This window comes from Bufo bufo, chromosome 5 (assembly GCF_905171765.1).
Source record: "Bufo bufo chromosome 5, aBufBuf1.1, whole genome shotgun sequence".
NCBI lineage: Eukaryota > Metazoa > Chordata > Amphibia > Anura > Bufonidae > Bufo > Bufo bufo.
The window spans coordinates 250269295-250295274 of record NC_053393.1 but is presented as its reverse complement, the minus strand read 5'-3'; the positions used below and the strand labels follow the sequence as shown (position 1 = coordinate 250295274).

General features: G+C 42.0%; 1 protein-coding gene across 8 annotated transcripts in view; it reads left to right on the top strand.

Annotated features, from left to right (window-relative positions):
* IKZF1 (IKAROS family zinc finger 1) overlaps positions 1-25980 on the top strand; it is a 155405-nt gene that overhangs the window by 88494 nt on the left and 40931 nt on the right. For 3 of the 8 annotated variants that reach the window (XM_040431835.1, XM_040431832.1, XM_040431831.1), the window contains exons 4-5: positions 14896-14955; positions 17488-17748. The exons of 2 other annotated variants lie outside the window; for them this stretch is intronic. In XM_040431835.1, the coding sequence (XP_040287769.1) occupies positions 14896-14955; positions 17488-17748 (321 nt within the window). The remainder of the gene's footprint in view (positions 1-14895; positions 14956-17487; positions 17749-25980) is intronic. 3 more of the 8 variants (XM_040431834.1, XM_040431836.1, XM_040431833.1) reach the window with 3 other exon arrangements.

The window sequence follows — 25980 nt, the reverse complement described above, 5'->3', positions numbered from 1 at the left end:
TTAAAGGTTACGTTTTATCTTTATGTATATTCTAATGGATTGCCTTCCTTGTACAATGTTATAATATACTTTCTAACATAGAAAGTATATTATAGTGCATTTGTATTGTGCGGCAGTTGTGTGCGGTTCTGCTGCGATACTGCAGGTATATAGAGGGACAAGCGTTATTGGAACAAATAATTTCTACTGGTGTGATATACCAGTCGTCCCCCCAACTGATTGAAGCGGGGTGTTATATACCAATATACTTTCTTTACAGTGCATTTGCGCATGCGCGTATGCGAAAATTATATTGCCGATATTTCGCATTGAAAAAAATAATGAATGGAGATCGCAAATTCGAATAATACATCTGGTATGTCACTGTCCATGTTGTGGGACTATTTGTGCACTTCTAGTAATTATTTCTTGGCTGCAAATATGAGCTGAAGGATTTTAAGGTTCGCCTGCCATTAAAATAAATGGGACCCGCCGCGAACTTGCGGTTCACAAACATTTGATTGCGTTCGCGAACTGTCCCGGCAGATGTTCGTCCATCACTAGCACTGAAGTGATTAAAAAGAACCCCACTGAATTCACTTACAGTGGTGATAGCAGCATGAGCTAGATTAAAACTGACTTAAGATACTATTACACCACATATGTTATACAAATCACGATAAACGGATTGAAGATGTAGCAAAATTTTGCTTATTATACACATAGATAATCTTTTGTACTTGTGGTCGTTACTTGTTCGCTTTTAAATCGTTCTTTGTTATTACATGTAAAGATGGGGGACAGATGCTTGGTCAAAAGGCATGTATAAGATCGTTAGAAGTTAGACTCCATATTATACGAACAGATCTATTAAAGGGGTTGTCTCATAATAGACACTGGAGGCATATCGCTATATATTGAATTGAGCCCCGCAAGGTGGTGGCTGGAGGACTCCGGTCCGGCCACCACCAAGCTGGCTGCCCTTAGAAGTGAATGGGAGCGTACCGCGCATGTGCGGCCCCCGCTCCCATTTATTTCTATGGGGCTGACGGAAATAGCTGGCTCGGCTATTTTTGCCGGCCCCATAGAAAATGAATGGAGGGCGGCTGCGCATGTGCGGAACGCCCTCCTTCACTTTCAGGGCTCCATTCTCGATATAGGTGCGGGTCCCAGCGGGGGGACCCGCACCTATAAGACAATGGGGATATATTATAGCGATATGCCACTATTGTCTATGATGAGAAAACCCCTTTAACGAGGAGCAATAATTTTTTAGCATGCTGAAAGATCACAATGGACGAGAAACAAGCGATTTGTCGCTCGTCTTTGAATTATTCATACTTATTACAACACGTGATTCTCATTTATTTTTGCTCACATGCATGAGAATCTGTACAATATTCGCACTGTGTAATAGGGCTTTTAATTAAGGTACCAATATCTAGAAGAGTTTCCATTTCAGACTTGGGAATCAGGATAAACTAAGGGGCTCATGATGGAGGAACTAGTAAAAATTATTCAGAGAAGCTTGTTGCACTTTCTTGGCTGACAGTTGGGAATATATATGTCTGAGAGTCATGTTCCTGTTAATAATGAAAGTAGACAGTTCTGAAAAGTCTTCTAATGTGGTCACTGTCACTGCTCTGGCCCCAGTGTACACAGGCTGTGTGATAGTGAAGTCCTGTGTTAAGCTGAAAAAGGCCATTCTAGGTCTGCCACCCTGAGGTCCACTCTCTTGGTGTAGAAAGCTGGTCAGGGTCTTCCAGTGTTCTGACAGGAATGTCATAAGCACTTCTTGACGGCAGTACTTGGTAGCAAAGGCAAGACAGAGTAGGCCGTGTCAACGTGTTTTTTCAAAATCTTTGTACCTTTGAGAATTGTCATTTTTTTCTGAAGCCCTGCAAACATTGTACAGTGGTTGTGGATATGATTACTTCATTCATGCTAAACATATTTTGACCAAGGTTTTAAACCGCTGCTAAATTGATACTGATCAGCTAGATATATTCATATGAGAAAGCTGAAAATAAGAAAACACCCAAAAAATTAAATAAAAGCAGACATCCTATAGAGAGCTATTCCTTGTGTCTGCTTCCTTTTCTGTCACTTCTCCATAACTCTGCATTTCAGTTGGGCTGCCTAAGTGACTTATGCTTCCTCTTTTTCCCATATCCTATATTTCATTATTTGTGCTTGTTCCTCTTCATCTGTTTATACAAATAGGCCAGTGATGTGGAAACCCAGTTACAGGACATGCAAACCACAGTGTTTCAAAGTTTATTTTTTCTTGGCAGGGAAAGGGAAGCAAGGCATGCTATGAGAGTTAGAGCTCATCATTTCTTAGTCCCATTTTTCAGGTCATAATTTGTAATAATCTGAATTAGGCCTCATGCACACGACCCTTGTGTGCATCCGTGTCCGTTGTTCCGTTTTCCGTGATTTTCTGCGGACCCATTGACTTTCAATGGGTCCGTTGAAAACTCGGAAAATGCACCGTTGTTCGTCCGTGATCCGTGTTTCCTGTCCGTCAAAAAAATAGGACCTGTCCTATTTTTTTAACGGACAACGGTTCACGGAACCCATTCAAGTCAATGGGTCCGTGAAAAAACACGGATGCACACAAGATTGTCATCCGCGTCCGTGATCCGTGTCCGTAGGCTACTTTCACACAGACGGATCCGCAGATCCGTCTGCATAAAAGCTTTTTCAGATCTGAATTTTCACTTCGTGCCTCAGGTGCCACACCTGAGGGGTTAATTGTGCGTATCATAGCCCCCTGTAAGAGATCAGGTGCTGCCAGGCAGCAGGGGGCAGTCATGTACACAGTTCTTAGTATATTCTAACTTGAAGCGTCCCCATCACTATGGGAACGCCTCTGTGTTAGAATATACTGTCGGATCTGAGTTTTCACGATATAACTCAAATCCGATGGTATATTTTAACATAGAGGCGTTCCCATGGTGATGGGGACGCTTCAAGTTAAAATATACCATCGGATTGGAGAAAACTCCGATCCATGGTATAATAGGGACTCCTGACTTTACATTGAAAGTCAATGGGGGACGGATCCGTTTGCAATTGCACCATATTGTGTCAACGTCAAACGGATCCGTCCCTATTGACTTGCATTGTAAGTCTGGACGGATCCGTTTGGCTCCGCACGGCCAGGCGGACACCAAAACGACTTTTTTTTTACTTTCCTTCATGTCTGGTGATCCTCCAAAGATCACAGAAGACACACGGAAACGGAACAACGGAACCCCGTTTTGCGGACCGTGAAAAAATACTGTCGTGTGCATGAGGCCTAAGGATGGATATTGATCTGTTTGGCTGTCCTTCTAGTAGATGCATCTGTTATATTTATCCATTATGAACTATAGCTGCACATATTAAACAATCCCCTTTCCCCTCTTTTTTTCAGCTCCTTCCACTGACATTGACAAAGGGGCATTTCTTGATTAAGGTCTAAGTACCTCCAAGGCTATGATTGTGCTACACATTAAAAAAACACCCCCTAGAGACATGGCATGTACCCCTTGAGGTACTTGTATCAGACATTGAGAACCTAGGCCATAAACTATTCATTCACTCTTAGACCAGCAGAGAGAGATCATTTTAAGAAGCCATGTCATCTTCTTCCATTTGACAGGTTGTGCCCCATAAAATAATTTGATAGGCGCTATTGAGCCCAGAGAATCCACTTTTAACCCCTAAGTGACCGCCAATATACCATTTTACGGTGGTCACCAAGGGACCTTAGGCTCGGATGCCGCCTTCCTGCAGAAGCACCGATCCAGGCTGTTTAACACCTTAGATGCCACAGTCAATAGCAGCCGCGGCACCTAAGTGGTTTAGAAGGGGGGGCTCCCTCTGTCTTCCATCAACACCCTATGAATGAGTTTACAGGGTGCTGATGTATTTGCATGGCAGCATAGGGCATAACAAAGGCCCAGGCCTTCCTGCATTGTATCCATATCAGGCTAGGGCTCTCTGGTTCAGCCTTCTGGTAACTGTCAATATGGCACTGACAGTATAATACACTGTACTGCATAAGTGCATATTATAGAAGCGATCAAAAGATTGCCCGATAATATCACCTTGTGGTAAATAAACTTTTCTTTAAAAAAAAAATCTTAAACTTTTCTTACAAAATAGCTGTCTTATATTTAGACCATTTTCTAGGCCTGAGACAGACCTACCAGCCCATTCCCTTGCCCGCCCACACCATGCCCCCTTTTTTAGACCTGGTGTGAGTTGGGAGAAGGCGTAGATTGTGTACAATCTGCTTCAGAAATGCACCTAATTTAGGCATATTTCTGTTTCGATAAATGACCCCCTATAACTGGTCCCGCAAAAAACAAGCCCTCATATGGCTATATCGATGGAAAAAAAAAAAAAAACTACAGCTCTTGGAATACAACAGTGAAAAAATAATAATAATAATGACTTGGCCACTAAGGTCCAAAAGAGGGAGGTCACTAAGGAGTTAATAGCTAGCACTGTGAACTCATCAAGTGTGGCATTCTGCTGCGCACCTATAGTGCCACCATCAGTAAACCAGTTGGCACTGGAGCTCATTTTCTTGGGACTGTGAGATTTTCATGCTGCTTAGGCCTCATGCACACGACCGTTCAGTTTTTTGCGGTCCACAAACCGCGGATCCGCTAAAAAGGAAGCCGTCCGTGTGCCTTTCGCAGGTTGCGGTATTGAACGGGCGGCCCATTGTAGAAATGCCTATTCTTGTCCGCAAAACGGACAAGAATAGGACATGCTATATTTTTTTGCGGGGCCACGGAACGGAGCAATGGATGCGGACAGCACACGGAGTGCTGTCCGCATCTTTTGCGGCCCCATTGAAGTGAATGGGCCCGCACCCGAGCTGCAAAAAATGCGACTCGGATGCGGACCACAACAACTGTTGTGTGCATGAGGCCTTATATTACCGTTACGATATCTAATTGAGATGTGATGAAACAAGTGATTTTGGAAAAAAAAGGCTTAAAAGTAAAATGTATTGAGTAAAAGTGATGGCAAAGGATGGAAGTGCCAAATAAATCAGGACAATCAGCCTCATATCTCACTATATATCAGGCAGAGCATGCTTACATAGGTATCATGTGCAGAGGCATGAGAAGGACAGTAAAGCAACAGAAATAAATGTTCTCCTATTCCCTGCATTTAACCAGAAATATCTACTTCTCCTTTACGGTTCTTGTTCAGAAGAGCTGTTGTGAAAATAGGAATATCTTAGGACAGTGTGAGGAAGTGGAAACTATAGAAACAAGGAAAGTGCTGGATTTTGCAAGAATTGAGTAACTGTGTTTATCATGCAAGTGCCCCTAACTGCTGCTTATTTTCTTTGCATATATCCAAAAGATTGCAAATGAAGAATAATGTATTATTATGCTGCACACATATAATATCAGGGCAAAATAGTCCATGATACTTCATTTTATGTGTTACCAGCTACATTTGTCCAGAGAAAGGCCAGTTATGAAACTAACACTTTTAGTAGGTACTACTGATGATTTTGCATCTTTATATTACAAAATACAGTATTACCAACATGCCTTGTTTTATTGCACTGTACCGGATATTTAGAAGCAGTAAGAATAAACCTACCCACAAATACTGGTACTATACGTCTGAGCATTTTAATACAGTTTAAGGCCTCATCCACATAACTGCAAACCATGGATCTGCAAAATATGGATACCGGCCATATACATGCCACATTTTTTATTAGAACTGCCTATTCTTGTCCACAAAAAGGACACTTAATTTGTGGAATGGCCACATGGATATGGACAGTACACGGATGTCCAGCATTTTTTACGGACCAATAAAAATTATTGGGTCCATGTGCAAGCCGCAAAAAATGCAGATCAAAAGCGGACCCAAATAGTTGTGTGTATGAGGCCTTAAATACACGATCAACTTTATCATATGTGCATGACGCAAACTGCTTATGTCATGTAGATTGTAATCGCTACATTCATGTTGGGATTCAATGACGCTCTAGTTTTTGCACAGTTTTTAGTAGATATTTATGGTATTCTTCTAATCTGTAATAGGGAATAGTGGAATAACTATAGCAAGTCCAGAGGCTGAAAATGCCCCTTCATCACATAAGAGAACATGAGTACTGTGAACAGGTCGTTAGGAGTTGTAGTAATTGAGTGATATTGTAATAACGCCAAACAGGTCTATAAATACTTCACTTTTAGAACACGTGTATGAGATAGTTTACACAGTACTCATCCATGTTGCATCATGTATATAATTCTGAACCCAAATTCTACCATACCTTATCTTCAGCTAATGACTTCTGTTGTCCTCCCACATTCCCACAATGCACTGGTGTAACTCTGATGTGCACTCACCACATCAGGATGACAGCCAGTACACACATTGCCCCAGCAGGGACTCAGGGAACACATAAAATGGAACTGAAATAAGGAGAGCATGTAATATGAGCAGGAATGACTACCTCTGGCAATAAGCTATGGTGGACATTGTTGTGGCAAAATAAATAAATAAAAAATACCCCTTTAAATATCACTTAAAATTTCACATACAGTATTTCTGCATTATAACTGGTGGGGAATTTCTTCTCTCTAGATAGTGGCGGGTCCAAAAGTGGGACCTGCACCTATGGGACATTTATGGCATATCCTGTGGTTGTTAAAGTTAGATATAACCCTGTACACACTGTCATGAGACGCTTTACCAGGGTGGTTTGACAAAGTTGTGAATGCATTGGTTAAAAGGCATGGGAGTGTACAGAGATGGGACACTACCAGGTTGCTGCAGTGAGGACATGTCATTGGCAGCTGGCTGGTACAAACGTAGGAGGAGTCCACCAATTTGGTAATAACTGGAGATGTGCTGATGTTGGAATAAAACATATTGTGAGCTGTGTATTTTGTCTCTGAGTAGCTTAATCGGGTTTTCCGAGGCGTTAATACTGATGACCTACCCTTAGGATAGCTCATGAGTATCTGATCATGGGCGTCCAATGCCCAGGACCCCCACTGATCAGCTGTTTGAGAAGGCAGCAGCGCTCGTAGTAGTGGTGCGGCCTTCTCTCAGCTTTTCCTAGGCCAGTGATGTCACATTCATCGGTCACGTGGCCTAGGAGCAGCTCAGTCCCATTGAAGTGAATTGGGCTGAGAGCGATACCAAGCACAGCAGTTATACAATATAGGGCATTGTTTTTGGTGTTCACAGAGAAGGCCGCAGAACTCAAAGGAGTGCCGGTCCCTTCTCAGACAGCTGATCAATGGGGGTCCCAGTTGTCAGACCTCCACCAATCAGATACTGATGACCTATCCTGACGGTAGGTGATCAGTATTAAAGTCTTAGAAAAGCCATTAAGTGTGTTTTGGATAATTTTCTTGTACTGGTCTGTCTTTTATTTTTCAGTGTCTTCAATTTCAGTTTTTGGGTGCACTGTTTACCCTTACAGAGATGCCAGCTTGCATCCTATAGGTACCTATAGGTATTCCTTCTGGAGTAGCCTTTTCATTTACTGAATTTGGGACATTGGCATTCAGAATATGTTGATATTAGTAGGATTTTGACAAGGGGTTCCCAAATGTTTGAATATTTATCTGTCGGTCTATCTATCTTCTCTGAATAAAGTAATTGGTGGTGGGACAGATTTTGCCAGAGCTTGAAGCTATATCTCTAGTAGAATATTTACAGTATGGCCCTCTAATATGGCAGTACAATGTATAATATGTAAAGGATGATAGTATTCCTTTATTGATTTTACATACAGAACTATGAACAAAGCACTTCCCAGATGCACTTCTTGTGCATTTGTCACAATGAATGGTTTTGGATCTGTACATAGAATCTAACGTTACACAAAGGGAACCTGAGTAAACACATGACTCCGTTTTTTTGTTTTTTTCTGCATATATTTAAGGAACATTGCTATTCAACATCCATGTCAATTACATAACAACAGGTTGCTCCACCTTTAGCTGTAATATTTGTACTTCTGAATTTCCTATAGGTCGAGATTAGACTTACATCCATTGGCAATACATTTCACTATACTGTATGTTAAACCTCACAGTACATTCGATGCAATGGCCAAAAAGTTTTAACACAACATTCAAAGACATACAAGAAGAGCAATTCATCCATTGGGCCTAATCTATCTGAATTATGTTGTGCCAGACTGATAGCAAATTATAAGATGTTATTTAATGCAGCTATTAAAGTAGTAAAAGTGATGCAAAAAGTTATGAAGTTTTAGGAGCCAGTTGCCTTTTTACCTGGATAAGATGTGTGTTGTATAACATGGATTCAATGTTTTCAAATTATTCTGTATTATATTACATTTTGTTAAGTGAGTAGAAATCATTTACCATGACTCGGTGTGAAAAAATATTTTACTTTCTACGGCATTCTGCACTATTTCCAGTGCATGTTCCACATTGCGTTTGTAAAGTCAGGATCACTATGAGATACTTAGTTACACAAGCATCATGTTTTTCAAGGAAATCTTGGTTCATCAGCTCTCTGGGTGCGGTCATGGTGAATGTTTGTCCTATGGGAGATAGCTTATCATAACCCTACTGAAGTTCCCTGCCCAGCTTGGATCTCGCAGGATAAAAGTCTGGAACTGGAAGGATCATCAGTTTTCTGTATCAGTCAGGGCAGTGTTCAGAAAACATGCTACATTACATTTGAATGCAATAATTTATCAAAGTTGTTGAATTTAAAGTTGACTGCAAAGGGCCTTCTGATGTATGTTTTTCATAAATCATTATGGATCCTTTGCATAATTCAGGACGCTGTCTCCAAATGCATAGATATGTGAAAACTGCAACACAGACAGGGGACTCATACTGCTTTTTAGAAGCAGAATATGCTATGCAATGTATTTAGAAACAATATTATTGTGTGCAGGGGCCGATTGGTCATAAACCCTACAGGGACATTTCATGGTGGGCTGATGCACAGGGGGCCACCTCAGCCCTCCTCACAGCCGCTAGCTGTGGTAAATAATGATCTAACTCCTGAATTTAACTATATTGTTATCCTAAGGCCTCATGCACATTCATTTCAATGGGTCCGCAAAAAATGGTATATCCGTTCTATATCCCAGCAAAATAAATAAATAAATAGAGCATATCCTATTCTTGTCCGTTTTGCGAACAAGGATAGGCATTGTTACAATGGATCCGCAAAAAAACAGATGCAGTCATGTGAATGTAGCCTAAGGCAACTGGAGTAGGCCACCACAGAATGGCAGTTTTTGGGGAGGTACGTTGTGTGTACAGTATTTGGCTCTGCTGAGGTGGTATGTGCCATGGATAATGTGCCACAATATGTGTTGACCCTGCCTTCTGTGATTTTGGGCCCCACTACAAAATAGGGACACTTTTATTTTATTTTTTCCAGGGCCTCTTTAAAGGGTTTCTGTCACCCCACAAAACTAATTTTTATTTTTTTGGATAGTTATATTCCTTATAGCGCGATATAGTAGAATATAATAGTCTTACTTACTTTCATGCGGCCGTTTCTTTAGAAAACGAAGTTTTATAATATGTAAATCCGGTCTCTACCAGCAAGTAGGGCATCTACTTGCTGTTAGCCGCAGCAGAAAAACGCCCCCTCGCCGTGTTGATTGACAGGGCCAGCCGTGATCTCCTCCTCTGGCCGGCCCTGTCAGTATTTCAAAAATCGCGCGCCTCTGGTCATTCGGCGCAGGCGCTCTGAGATGAGGAGGCTCGTCTCCTCAGAACTCCCTCAGTGCGCCTGCGCCGATGACATCACCGAAAGAGAAGTTAAAGGGTTTCTGTCACCCCACAAAACTCATTTTTTTTTTTTTTTGGATAGTTATATTCCTTATAGCGCGATATAGGAGAATATAATAGTCTTACTTACTTTCATGCGGCCGATTCTTTAGAAAACGAAGTTTTATAATATGTAAATCCGGTCTCTACCAGCAAGTAGGGCATCTACTTGCTGTTAGCCGCAGCAGAAAAACGCCCCCTCGCCGTGTTGATTGACAGGGCCAGCCGTGATCTCCTCCTCTGGCCGGCCCTGTCAGTATTTCAAAAATCGCGCGCCTCTGGTCATTCGGCGCAGGCGCTCTGAGATGAGGAGGCTCGTCTCCTCAGAACTCCCTCAGAGCGCCTGCGCCGAATGACCAGAGGCGCGCGATTTTTGAAATACTGACAGGGCCGGCAGGAGGAGGAGATCGCGGCTGGCCCTGTCAATCAACACGGCGAGGGGGCGGTTTTCTGCTGCGGCTACCAGCAAGTAGAGGCCCTACTTGCTGGTAGAGCCCTGATTTACATATTATAAAACTTCGTTTTCTAAAGAATCGGCCGCATGAAAGTAAGTAAGACTATTATATTCTCCTATATCGCGCTATAAGGAATATAACTATCCAAAAAAAAAAAAAAATGAGTTTTGTGGGGTGACAGAAACCCTTTAAGTTCCCAGTCTGCCCCTGATTGTATGATTATTAATAGTTTTATATTTAATTGGTACACTTTAAGTATGGAGAATTTGGACAATGAAAGTATGAATATTTATCTTGGGGATGCTTAAAAATTATGAACATGTTTAGAGGTATACAAGCTCATGGACTGCATGACACTTTTATATGGTCAGTTATCTGTAAGCTAAAACCAGTAGTTGGTCCTAAACACTGAAGAGTTGCAAATCTTTCCATTATACTTTTAGGTTCCACTTCTAGTTTTGGCTTAAAAATACTTATGTCAAATACTGACCAAATACTGACCGTGTGAAAGTGGCCTAAAGCAGAAGTGGTTAGTTGCTAGTGAAGGATAGTTATGGGGAACTTAAAGGGGTTATTTCATGATTAATGTCAAAAAATAAAAATCAGGCGTCATATAGTATGTGAGAATCTCTTTCTAACAAAGCTAGAACTAGTTTTATACCTTACATGGATCCAGTGGTGCCACCCCCCCCCCCCTCCCTCATTGCTCCAGTTTGCTAGATTTATTTCAAGCTGGCAGCTCAGGCAGTATTTACTTTAGGGTCCATATGAAAGGGTCCGCATCATTCTGCAATTAGATAGAGGGCCGGCCATGTGCAGTTCGCAAAATGCGAAACGCACATGGCCGGTGTCTGTGTTTTGCGGACCGAAAAACACTTGTGGACGTGTGAATGGACCCTTATGCTGCAGCCCTCTCCATAACACAGCTCAGAGGGCCTGTCTTTGCAGCTGCAGCTCTCTCCCTGTAACTGTCACAGCTTCCAACAGTAGATCCGGCTGGTGACAGTTGAAGGACAGAATTGATCATATGCGTCCACCTCAGCGATGTTACTGTGGGATGTGGAGAAATAAGGAAAAGAATACATAGCAAGTTGGTGCTGTACAGATAGATTTTATTGAATTAACTCAGTGACTATGCTACATTTTTAATTACATGCAGTTGCAAAAATATTCTGATCCTGGTGCTGGTTTGACAACCCCTTTAATGACTGAGTCTGAGTACCTCCAAAACAGTGTATTAAAGGGAATGTGTCACCCCGATTTTGGACTATTATATGCTGTAATACATGAATAGTACTGCAGATATGGAGTCCAGATCACTAATTTTTATTTTACTACTGCCCCCCCCCCCGTTTCCTCAATGTCAGTGCTCAGAGCTCTGTTGAAATACATTGTAAAGACTGCTGTGCATGCATACATGTCTTTTCCATCATGTTAGAACAGCACAGTGGTCCAGGCTATGTATTTTAGTGCAGCTGTCACAAACTTATCTGTCCGGGCTCCAGTGGCGAGATCTCCAGTTTCGGCACAACTGTGCCGGGAGAGACACGCTGCCAAGCCATGCTGCTGATGTGACAGCATCCTTAGCAACAGGATGCAATGCCTTTTCTCCCCACAGTGGGCACGTGCTGGAGGAGACAAGTAGTGGGCTGATTGCTCAGCTGATCTATTCCTGTATACTGTGTTCTGACTAATGAAGCGCTGAGTCCTGACCTATCCGGTTCTCGGTGCTTTATTTAAACCTCTTCCTGCTTCCTGGCCATATACCAGTGCCAATCTCAGACTCACCAGCTGTGCTCCTGTGCTTTTTCGATTGCTCGTTCCTCTAACCCCCGCTTGTCTTCTGACCACCCTCTGTCTCTCATTTGGCACTGCGTTGTCAGTCTGGTTCTGATCTCGGCTTGTCTTCTGACCACTCTTTGTCTCTCATTTAGTAGTTCATAGTCTGTTTCTGCCCATTTACATACAACCCTGTTTTTGTGTTTTGTCTCTTGGTGTTTGTGAGTCTCTGCACCTTAGTAGTATATGGACTGTCGACCAGTTGCAGTCTTGCTACCTAGGGCTTGTACTGCAAGTAGGTAGGGAAAGGGGACTGGGTTATAGGTCAGGGCTCACTGTCCGTGTCTGTCCCTACCTACAGGCGTTACAGCAGCTTTGAGTCTTGACAGTGGAGGAACCAGGGGCAGAAGGAAAAAAAATGGTGATCTGAACTCCTTATCTGCAGTACTAATAATGTATTACTACAGATATTAGTCCAAAATCGGGGTGACAGATTCCCTTTAATATATGTGAGTCCAGGGGGGGACCTCCTGCCCGCGGGCTGCATACGACCTGTGGGATCTATTCATGTGGCCCCCGGCCCTCTGCCAGAGCATATAGTGAAAATGCTAATGACCACTTCCATTATGGAAGCGGTCATTAGCATGAGGGAGGCAAGGGAGGTGAGAACAGCACTGCACTGGCTGTCCTCACTTTCCCTGGTCTTCTTCTGGCCCCGCTCTGTGTCCTGATACATACAGCATCCGGACATAGTGCACACATACAGTATGTGTGCTGTCAGGTTACAGTACAGAACGGTGGGAAGAAGACCAGGGAGGGTAAGTGAATCTGCCAAGTGGCAGAGGTAAGTTTATTTATATTTTTATCATCTGATCTGAGGTCTGATTGGATGCTGGGGGGTCTGATAGGGGCTTATCTGATGCTGGGGGGTCTGATCTGAGGCTGGGGGGTCTGATGGGCGCTGATCTGAGGCTGGGGAGGGCCTGATGAGGGTCTGGTCTGAGGCTGGGGGGTCTGTTGAGGGCTGATCTGAGGCTAGGGAGGGTCTGATGGGGGCTGTTCTGAGGCTGGGAGGTCTGATGGGGGTGTGATCTGAGGGAGGTGGGTCTGATCTAAGGCTGGGGTGGGTCTGATCAAAGGCTGGGGAGGGTCTGATCTGAAACTTGGGGGTCTGATCTGAGGCTGGGGAGGGCCTGATGAGGGTCTGGTCTGAGGCTGGGGGGTCTGTTGAGGGCTGATCTGAGGCTAGGGAGGGTCTGATGGGGGCTGATCTGAGGCTGGGAGGTCTGATGGGGGTGTGATCTGAGGGAGGTGGGTCTGATCTAAGGCTGGGGTGGGTCTGATCAAAAACTGGGGAGGGTCTGATCTGAAACTTGGGGGTCTGATCTGAGGCTGGGGGGTCTGATATAAGGCTGAAATCTGATATGAGTCTGTGGGGTCTGATGAGGGCTGATCTGAGGCTAGCAAGGGTCTGATGTGGTCTGAGGCTGAGAGGTCTGATTGGAGTCTGGTCTGAGGCTGATGTAGACTGGGAGGTCTGATAGGAGGCTGATGGAGGTGGGGGGAAGATCTAAGACTGAGAAAGGGGGACAAAGGTAGGGACAGCTGGATGAACACCTCTCTGGACCCCCCCCCCCCCCCCCCCCCGGGTTTAGCTTGTCTGTCATTAATGCCAAATAAAGACTGCCATTAATGCCAAATTAGACTGCTGTGTGTGGTCAAAATGGTGCCTGTACTATATGTAATATATATAGTGCAGGTGCCATTTTGTGCTGCAAAGATTCAGCTCTCTAGATTATTTTTTTTTTTATTGAAGCACAATTTCTGTAACTTACCCCTAAGTTAGTTATACGTTTAACCAAATGTAGCAGTCAAATTTATAAGTTGAGAATTTTATAAGGCCCATGAGCGATGTTACAAATATCGAAATGGCCCTCAGCAGCAAAAAGGTTCCCCACCCCTGCCATAGTCCATCATATAACGAATTGTCTGGGTTGATCCAGGGAGTTATTCTGATGATTTTTTTTGCCTTCCCTGGATCAACTCTGCAGGATAACAGGCTGAACTGTGTGGTCTTTTTTCATCCTTACAAACTATGTTTTATGTGTTAGATTATCACATTTATGACTGACTTGGTGTTGCAGTATATGAAGTTCACAATCACATGTTGTTCACTTGTTGGGCAGTACAGTAACTCAGTGTTTAGCACTGTTGCCTCGCAGTTCTGGGTTCCTTGGTTCAAATCGAACCAAGGGTAACATCTGTATAGAGTTTGTATGTTCTCCCTAGGTTGGCATGGGTTTCCTTCAGGTACTGTACTCTAGTTTCCTTCTGCAATCCCAAAAATTGTGATAGGTTAATTTGGAATTCAGATTGTGAGTCGCAGTTGAGAATGATGGCAAACTCTGTGCAGATATGTGTGCTCTATATCAGTAGAAAATAAGAGCATCACCTAATATTCATGTCAGGTGATGAATTTCTATATAATATTTATCTGCCTTTAGGATTGATCAAGTATATTCATTATTGATAATAAAAAAATTCCTTCAAAACTATACACAAATATATTTTTGGTTGCATAAAACTTTGTTTTATAAAAAAAAAAAAAGATACAAAGGTGAGATGCATTTTTATGTTTCCTTGGTTACCTAGCTGAGCCTCGTACCAGTGGAAAAATGTAATTACTAATTCATGTTGTAATAACACATTGTACATAAGCTACATATCATGTATTACAAAAAGCAGACTTCTGTCTCACAAACCTTGAGTTGAGGGCATTCTAACTATGACAAACAGTATCACCACTTCAATGAGGTATTGATGGTGGTTTGTTCAACCCAGCATCCTGTTTGCCTTCTGTATTGCAGCTGTACGAGAGGTGGAGCGGTTTAGGGATTTACACGCTATCATTTTCAAAACTTTTTCCCGTAAGTATATTTTTACTGTACTGTGGCATGGTTAACATTCTGTGTGCATGCGGTATGTAGTGCACATTCAGTGTTTGGGGCACTTAATTGGTAATGTTTTCCATGCACTGCCATACATTTGTTTCTTGGAATTATTTTGGATTGCATCTTTTATATAATTTATGTATTACCATCATTGTAATGTTTTTGGCCATTTATTCTTTGGTTTGTATGTCTTTGACCTCTGCATGTCATATAAAAATATTTCTGGTATAAAAAGAAAAATCTGTTTGTGCTGTCTCATCCAGAAGGTAGCATTGTTGTGTCTCAAAGTAGCGTCATTAATAGTAATGACACAACTCCAGAACTGTACACAGATAAACTGTATAAACTTAAAGGGATTTTCCATATCACCTATCCACATCATTGGTGGCAAATGTATGAGCACTGGGACTCCCACCGATCATGAGAACAGGGGTCCTCCTGTTTGAATGGGGAGATGGTGCACACGCATGACTTATGTTACATTGACTTTTACGGCACTGCCAAGTACAGCACTCAGCTATCTCCATAGTAATAAATGGACCATCAGTGCACATGCACAACCACCGCTCCATTCATGCAGGGAGACAAAGGACCCCTGTTTTTGTGGTTGGTTGGTTTCAAGCGATTGCACTCCAACCCATCAGATCTAGGATAGGAGAGGACACATAAATCTTGGGACAAGCCGTTTAAAGACTGCAGCATGCTTTCCTTCAGGATTTTCTAGGATTTGCAATCATTTTATCCTCTATTGCAAATATTCTTTCAGGGCATGTTAAAGAGAAGCATTCCCATAGCTTGCAGGGTGTACGTACCTCTATTCGTAAATCTATTCATTATGCTACACTGCAATGCAAAATAAAGACGGGAGTCCAACAACTGCATTATTAAAATGACAATATTGGAATAATCTAGTGTGTGTTAATGGGGAAAGTATTTTAATTTTAATCAATTTAATTAACAAAAAATGTAATTGAAAATAACATGAAAATGTTGCCTTGAAAAGTTTTTCAATGGTCTAAACCCTTTTTGGGCTGGTTTTTAAAGATCGCACCCACTCGTGTGTGACCACGGCATCTAGAAACGCTAAAACTTGGAGCCGCATGTTTCACGGCGCGGGCCACCTTTCCCTAAGAAGGCATCCTGTATTATTAATAGGCTTAAGCCTGTATAAGACGTGCAGGTCGATTACTAGTATATTCCAATGCAGGCCTGCAGGTGGCAACACTGCACTGCAATATACTGAATTCAGTATTCTGTAATGCATAGATATGCAATACAAAATACAATCCAATGATTGCATGTTATAGTCACCTCGGGTGAATTAAAAAAAAGTAAAAAAATAAAATAAAGTTTTTGTAAAATATAAAAATATAGAAATATTCAAATCACCCCATTTCCCTAGAATAAAAAAGTAAATAAATAGACCAAAAATTAAACATCATTGGCATCACAATGTTAAAAACGCCCATACCTATGGCATCACCATGTTAAAAACGCCCATACCCAAATATTTATCCCATACGGCGAACAGCGTATGGACAATTAGCCATTTTTTTAATCAAAAAAAGTCACACACACACTCCAAAATGGTATCAATCAAAACTGCAGTTCATCCTGCAAAAATTGAGCCCTCACACAGCTCTGTAAACACAAGTATAAAAAAAGTTATGGGGGTCAGAATATGGTGATAAAAAGAAAAAAATGCATTTTTCCAAAGTTTTTTTTCAGTATTAAAATGCAAGAAAATTTTGATATATATGGTATCGCCATAATCTGGAGAATTAAGGTAACTGGTCAGTTTTACCACATAGGGAACGCCGTAAAATTAAAACCCATAAAACTGTGGCAGAATTGCGTTTAGTTTTTTTCCCACCCCATTTGAATTTTTTTTTACAGTATCTCCATACATTATATAGAATAGCAATTGGTGCCATTAAAAAGTACAACTTGTCCTGCAACAAACAAGCCCTCATACAGCTACATGAACGGAAAAATAAAAATGTTTTGGCTCAGAGAAGGCAGGGAGTGAAAACATAAACGGAAAATCACAGGGTCCTAAAGGGGGTTAAAAAGGGATTTTATTATGAGGAGTAGTGTCAATATATGGCCTTTTATTCTGCCAGGTTCTGCTCCTACAACTTCCCTGGAGGTGATACTTCACTGTGAAGTGCTCCCTGCATTGAACTGCTTCGTAGAGTCTCCTCTGAGTGACAGCTGCAACATCCAGCCTACTGCTGTCTCTCAGGACAAAGGGGAGGGACTGTGAACCAGCTGATTGTATAGAATACTTTACAGTGCAGCACCCCTCCTATACACACAGCAGATGTCTCATATACACACTACTCCTCATAATAAAAGCTTCGCATAAAGTATGTTTTTCCAGCTCTTCCTGGTGTTGTCAGTAGTTTTACATCTAAACTGCTGACAAACTCCCCCCTTTAAATCACATATAACGTCCGCTGCAGTTCTGTGGTACTGAGTTTTTGCTCCCTTCTTTGTCTCTTTTAGCTGGCAATATAAAAGTAGAGACCCACAGTGATGAGGAGAATGGACGTGCCTGTGAAATGAATGGAGAAGAGTGTGCAGAAGATTTACGCATGATTGATGCTGCTGGGGAGAAAATGAATGGCTCACTGAACGGACAAGGCACCAAAGCCTTAACAGGAGTTGGAGGTATTCGACTTCCTAACGGAAAACTAAAATGTGATATCTGTGGGATAATATGCATCGGCCCCAATGTGCTCATGGTACACAAAAGAAGCCACACTGGTAAGGCCTGGCATAGTTCTTTCTTTAAAGGCCGAAAATAGTTATGCGTCATGGCATGCTATAAATGTAGTGAACATGTGGCTTCATATAAGACAGTTGGCCAGTAACACAATGTAAACTATACACTTCCAAAACAGCTGTGACATCAGCATTGACAAGCATTGGCAGTCTGAATTACTGTCTGGGAGTTTATATATCTATTTTATAGAATAGTTATTCTGCACATAACCTTCATCTACATCTCACTTCCTGCAAAAAGCTGAAGCAAAAGATGTACTGTAAGCTACAACAACTATTTAGGTTTTTACATTTTATTTCTGGTACAGTTTACCTTTGCTCCATCCCAAAATGCCCTCTTTTGGCTTACCATATCCACCTCCCAAGATTGTATATTTCAAATGGATAATATATTCACTTTCAAACGTGTGCCAAAGATGGAATGGCCTGATAGCCTACTAAAATAATTTTTAAGCTTCCCATCTCAAGATTTGTGCTATAGGCCTGGTCAAGTTCAGAAAATAGGTGAGCATATTTACTTGCCTATTTGGAAAGAGCCACGAATGCGCAGCCACCTCTCTACCCACAGCACCCACAAGAGGAGGGTCGGGGATGGGACCTGCATCTAACAGGCCGTAAATGTTGAGATTCAGAAAACCTTTTAATATATCTGGGGAGTACTGAAACATCAGCTACTGCCCAAAGTAAGATTCTTTTACAACCTCCAAAGTCTTACTTTAATCAGCCTTGTCATAAACCTGACCATGATCTTAAAAATGTTTTTTGAAGACTTTTGGAGGCTGTAGAGGCCTGTTTCACATGTCAATGAATCACAGACGTGTGCTGTCCGTGTTCTCCACGGACAGAACACTTACCCATTGATTTTAATGTCAGTGATTTTCCATTGACCATGGAAACATGCATTACTTTGGTCCGTGATGCAGACCAAATACTCCCATTAAACGTAAGAGAGTAACATAGTTTATAATACTGAAAAAATACATATGTCCATCCAGTTCAGCCTGAACTCTATGGGTCAGTGAAAAAAATGTGCCATCTGTGCTCTGTAAGTGATTTTTACAGATCATTGGTAGTAGATTCTCTAGAAAATAATTTTCAGCCTAGCAGTGTTCGTGGAATACAGACAAACGGAGGGCAAAAAATGGACACACTAACCAAGCACGGACATCTTCATGAATGAACCACTGACCATTTTTTCATGGATGTCATCACAGACACAGAAGTATGAAAAAAGCCTAACACCAGCTGCTTTGAATGGTTGTTAATTTATCATTAATCCACAGGATTGGTGATACATTTTAGACCATTGGGTCCTGAGGCTAATATAATGGCTAAAATTGGAGAACCCAGTCTTGCACTTCCTCCCACCATGTGAAAGAGTTGTGCACAGCTGTGGCCAAGCATGCATGCTGCCTTACAAGTTGCTGTTGGAGGAATGGAAGAATCTGAGCCCATTGCTGTTTCCATATCTCCCTTTCTGTTTTTATAGATTTAATTTTTTTTTTCCAGAATACCTATTATTCGGCATTAAACACAACTATTTCCCAGTTAATTTTTCCATTTCCCAAATAATGATTATATTTCATTCTGTTAAAATAATTCCATTAAAATTAAGTAGCCTTATGTAAGAAATACACATTGATCTCATATTCTTTAACAACATTGTCCATGCCACTGCTGTTTTGGAGTTTAGTATACATTGCGTATCCATTGTGGGGCCTTACATACATTTCAGCACATACAAAATCACATTCCTATGTAATAAACTAAATTCTGCAGTGCACTACTTTACAAATATCCATGTAGTCACGCAAATGATGCTCAGGGGTGTACCTATAAACCACTAGAAAAAGTTGTTGAGATAGTACTTTATAATGAATATAAATTAATAGAACAAAATAAAGTCCCAAACTTGTTTGTAGGTCTTTTTATTGGATACAGCAACAGGAAGTGCTGCATACAGGACTGTTTACATGGTGAAAATAGGTCAGGGGAGTCCAGACTGAAAAAGTACAGCATGAGGAAGATGTACATTAGGAAATCAACTACATGAGCTTATCTGTTAAAAAAACATAGTCATCTTGGAAAAATCCTTTAAGGTTAATATTGAGAGGGGCTAAAATTGGAATTCCATGTCTCCATTGCATGTCTCCATTGCTTGACACACATTGGTTTGATTGAGTGGTATATAATTCCTTGTTTGTCAAGATGGGTATAATGTGATTAGTTACCAGGAGATTGATAGAGTGATCCTAGACATATGACACAGAACAGAAATATTCAGTTCTCTGTCCTACAATCTTCAACAAAATCTCTCGAATCAGAGTTTACCTTGGCAATTAGGGTAGGAAGATACTTTTAAAATGGCTGTCTTTCAGTGACTGCCTAAAGCATTCAGGTGCCATATGGCTACGTCACCACTGCAGCCTATAAACACATACTGGCGTGAGGACCAGTCCTAGAAATGGCAGAGGATTACTTGGTGAGTATCCGATCTTTTGTTATTTTATCAGAGAAACAACCCCTTTAAAGTTAAGAGCATTAAGTAGATATCATTATAAATTGTAAAGGAACTCTAAACATAAAAATGAATGATAAAAGGGTGATAAATTGGCCACACTATTTGTTAGTCTGCATTGCCGCATCCTCTATTCACTGCATAGTGTTCATTGAGTGATATGCACTAAACACAGAAGGCAGAGGCAGTAATAAGTTGGTTGTAATGAGTTAAATCATTCTTTACTGAACCTATCGTAGTATTAGTAGTAGTAGTACAAAGCAGCAAAAGTCATGTCTCAAAGTGTAGTAGATGCCGGTGGGGATAGTCCTTTCCACAGCGGTACATTTTCTTATGCCATAAATGAGAAAATGCCTTACTTTTGTTATCTTGCACGACTTGAATGGTTCTTGACCTTCTATAAAGTATGATCTCTTAACTTCATCGGTACTCTGGTAGTAGAGTTGCTCCTTTGGCAGTTGTGAACTCAGAGACAGGTTCTCTAGACTTGGGCCAGGTCTGCAGTACATGAATTGTATCATGGAGTCTTCAGCAGAATTAGACTAGAGAATGAGAGTATTCCTTTTGACAAGAGATAGTCCACATGTAGAAAACTGTTCTAAAGTACTGCATTATGTTAATTAATTGTAAAAATGATTACACATAAAGAAAATACCCAAGTAAGGGAGGGAATGGCAAACTTAGAATTCCACTCTAGGAAATTCTACATGTTCAAACACAAACATATCCTCATCTCTGTTGCATGCTTTTATTTGTGTTGTGGTGCTCATTTTTATGTGAACTTTGTTTGCATGGTTGTGTTAAAAGTATTCTGGATATTTAGTTATTTTACCGGTTATTTTTTGTCCGAACAATTTCATAGAAATGTATGTTCTTGTGATTTGCCACACTCTTCAAATGTTATCAGTGCATTTTCAGGTCATACTGTAAACAGATGTATAGGAGAAAGCACAATAAGTCACTCTACAAATCAAATCCTGATCATTCTTTTTATTATTTGACCTGATTTCATGCTTGGATCACAAGCTGTTAACCGTTTGCATTAATAAACAGGAAAAAATGAAATTATTTATCAATGCATAAAATAAAGTATCTGTTCACGCAATGTTTGTGGTCGCCATTTAAAATGAGGAATTTTGTTTCTAATTAATCAGCACCTTGATATGCCACACCTGTGAGGTGGGATGGATTATCTCGGCAAAGGAGAAGTGCTCACTAACACAGATTTTAGACAGAATTGTGAACAATATTTGAGAGTAATGGGTCTTTTGTGTATGTAGAAAATGTTTCAGATCTTTGAGTTCAGCTCATGCAAAATGGGAGCAAAACCGAAAGTGTTGTGTTCTATATTTTTGTTCAGTATATATTGTACTAGATTTTATGGTACGTATTTATGTAACATGACATATATCAGCCTACCTTAATAGATAAATATCTGAATAGTCAATGGTCAATGGACTCTGAGATCCAAACATACGGTATGTGAATGCACTATATAACTGGATTCATCAAATCAAAAATAATTCCTTCTTCAAATAACACATCAGTTCTGAATATACAGTAGTTTAAACGTATACTTGGCATACCCCCTCATATCCTAAGAGAATTAAGTAATGTAATAGACAGATCCTTAGTAATGTAATTATCACGGTCGGCGTGACTATCACATACGTGACACAGAGGGAGGGAACAAGGAAGGCCCTGCCCAAGTGAGAGGGAAGGTGGTGACCCCTGACTCACCTAGCGGCTGGCACCTGGCTGCCCTGACGTCCCTAGACGGGTTCCTCACCCGTACGCCGATCACGTGCCTAAAGCCCTGGCTTTCCCTAAGCTGAGCCCTAGATAGTGAACAGGGCGGTGGGAACACTAGTCCGCACCACTAGCTCTAAAGGAAAACACCAAGGGAAGGACAGACAATACAAACTCAACATATAATCCCAGGTGGGCGACAACAGGAGACAACAAGAAGCCCAACAGGGATCCGGAGGGTAGCACTCTGGAACGACAACCAGGATTCACAACTCCAGTGGGTCAGTATAGATGTCCAGGCAGGAAGCTCTATAACTGGCAACTAGAGAAGAGTGAGGGGAGAATATAAGGAGGTTGGGAGTGGCAGACAAGAAACAGCTGAGGAGGAGAAGCTACGGATCCTTGATTGAGACAAAAAGGATAGCAAGGCAAACACAGAAAATAATCACTAAGAAACAACGTGATCTTTAGATATAGAGCGCGCAGCCACCCGCTGCGACCTCCTGACCCCGGGTATAACGGAGTCATACGTGGCTCTTGATACCCTCGTGACAGTACCCCCCCTTTCACGAGGGGCCTCCGGACACTCAGGACCAGGTCTCTCCGGATGAGAGGCATGGAAAGCCTGAATTAACCTGTTGGCGTTTACCTCTGACGCTGGAACCCACATTCTCTCCTCGGGACCGTAACCCCTCCAATGCACCAGATACTGAAGAGAGCGGCGGACCCGATGAGAATCAACAATTCTGGCTATTTGAAACTCCAGATTACCATCCACAATAACAGGAGGAGGTGGCAGTGGTGATGGTTCTAGAGGTGGAACATACTTCTTGAGTAACGATTTATGGAAGACGTTATGGATCTTAAAAGTCTGAGGTAGCTCCAGGCGAAAAGCCACAGGGTTAATGACGGCTACTATTTTATAAGGACCAATGAACCTAGGGCCCAGTTTCCAAGAGGGAACCTTCAACTTAATATTCCTAGTAGACAACCACACATAGTCATTCACCCCTAGGTCCGGACCTGGCGACCGTTTCTTATCGGCCATGCATTTATATTTACCACTCATCTTTTTCAAGTTAACTTGCACCTTCTGCCATACCGAAGAAAGAGATGAAGAAAACTTTTCCTCTTCGGGAACCCCAGAAGACCCCCCCTCTTTGAAAGTACAAAATTGGGGATGAAAACCGTATGCACCAAGGAATGGTGACTTGCCAGTGGACTCCTGATAATGATTATTTATGGCAAACTCAGCTAACGGTAAATATGATGACCACAACTCTTGGTTTTCAGACACAAAACACCTTAAATATGTTTCTAGGTTTTGGTTGGTACGCTCAGTCTGTCCATTCGACTGAGGATGGAAAGCTGAGGAAAAGGACAAGTGTACCCCCAAACGGGAACAAAAAGCTTTCCAAAACTTAGAAATAAACTGGGTTCCCCGATCCGAAACCACATCGGAAGGGACCCTGTGAAGCTTCACGATTTCACTGATAAACACCTGAGCAAGAGTTTTAGCATTAGGAAGTGCGGGTAGCGCAATAAAGTGTACCATTTTGCTAAACCTGTCTACTACTACCAAAATAACTGTTTTACCCGCAGACAACGGTAAGTCAGTGATGAAATCCATTGACAGATGTGTCCATGGCCTATTGGGGATAAAAAGAGGCAATAAAGACCCTGCTGGACGTGTATGAGAGACTTTCGCGCGTGCACAAGTAGAGCAAGTAGACATGAAATCCATTACATCCTGACGCAACCTTGGCCACCAAAAACGACGAGATAATAGCTCCAAGGTTGCTTTACTACCCGGGTGCCCAGCAAGTGCCGAATTATGATGTTCTTTTAATAATTCAAGACGCAGGTTTAACGGTACAAACAATTTCTCTGAGGGGCAAGAGGCCGGGGCGTCCCCCTGGGCCTCTAACACCTTTCCCTCTAGAACAGAGTGTACAGCAGAGACAACCACTCCTCTTTGTAAAATAGGTACCGGATCACTAGCATTACCCCCTCCAGGGAAACTACGAGATAACGCGTCTGCCTTGGTATTTTTTGCCCCAGGACGATAGGTGATTACAAAGTTAAATCTGGTAAAGAATAGCGACCACCTAGCTTGTCTAGGGGTGAGACGCTTAGCCGATTCTAGGTACAGAAGGTTTTTGTGATCCGTAATCACCGTGACGGGGTGGATTGCTCCCTCTAAGAAGTGACGCCACTCTTCAAGCGCCAGCTTAATCGCCAACAGTTCCCTATTTCCAACATCATAGTTCTTCTCTGCAGAAGATAATTTTTTGGAAAAGAAAGCGCAAGGGCGCCATTTGCCAGGAGACGGACCCTGAGACAATACAGCCCCCACTCCCACCTCTGACGCATCTACCTCAACAATAAAAGGCTGGGAGACATCAGGTTGAATTAGAACAGGTGCCGAGGTAAACCTCTCTTTTAGAGAGGAAAATGCATCTTTAGCGGCGTCAGACCATTTAGAAAAATCAGTCCCCTTCCTAGTCATGTCGGTAAGGGGTTTAACGATCACTGAATAATTTTTAATGAACTTTCTATAGAAATTTGCGAAACCCAAAAACCGTTGTAGGGCTTTAAGGTTCTCAGGAAGATCCCAATCTAAAATTGCCTGGACCTTCCCAGGATCCATACGGAAACCTGAAGCAGATAATAGATATCCCAGGAACTGTATTTCCTGAACGGCGAAGACACATTTTTCAATTTTCGCATATAATTTATTTGTCCGTAGGACCTGCAGTACTTGCCTGACATGCACCTCATGTGTTTTCAGATCAGCCGAATAAATTAAGATATCATCTAGGTATATGACTACAAACCTGCCGATGAGATGACTAAAAATATCATTAACGAAATGTTGGAAGACAGCGGGGGCATTGGTCAGACCGAAAGGCATAACTAGATTTTCATAATGCCCCTCAGGGGTGTTAAAAGCTGTCTTCCACTCATCTCCTTCCCTGATACGAATCAGATTGTAGGCCCCCCTAAGATCAAGTTTGGAGAACCACCTAGCACCCGCAATCTGATTAAAAAGGTCAGGAATGAGAGGAAGAGGGTATGGGTCTCGGATGGTTATCTGGTTTAGCTCACGGAAATCTAGGCAAGGACGCAGGCCCCCATCTTTCTTTTTAACAAAGAAAAACCCTGCAGCCACGGGTGAAGAAGAGGGTCTGATGTGTCCCTTAGCCAGACTCTCGGAGATATAATCTTTCATGGCTTGTCTCTCGGGACCCGAAAGATTATACAACCTGGACTTGGGTAATTTTGCACCGGGAATCAGGTTAACCGGGCAATCATAAGGACGATGAGGTGGTAGCTTCTGACAACCCTTTTCAGAAAAAACGTCCTCAAAGTCCGAAATAAATGTAGGTAGGGAAGCTATGGAGGCGATTAAGCAATTGTTATTTAAGCAATTCTCTCTGCAATGCTCACTCCACTCCAATATCTCCCTGGCCTGCCAATCCACCACTGGATTGTGCGCTACCAACCAGGGAAGACCCAATACCACAGGAGAGGGAAGGCCCTCCAGAACGTAACATGAAAGACACTCATTATGGTGGTCCCCTACCCGAAGGTGTAAATTATGAACAATGTGGGTGAGGTTTCTCTGAGACAGAGGAGCCGAATCTATAGCGAATACGGGAATAGGTCTCTGCAGCGTACAGAGAGACAAACCCATAGTGCGGGCAAAATGGGCATCTATCAAATTTACCCCTGCTCCACTGTCTAGAAAAAAAGAAATAGACTCCGTCTTAACACCAAAAACAATAACCGCTGGTAACACAAATTGAGATGTTCGTATGGAGGAAACGTATACCCCCCGGCTGACATCCTCCGCACAGCCTGGGGTTAGTAGTTTTCCGACGGTCTTTTGTTTTTGAGAAAGGAGGGACAGACATTAATGAAATGACCCTTCCCCCCACAGAAAA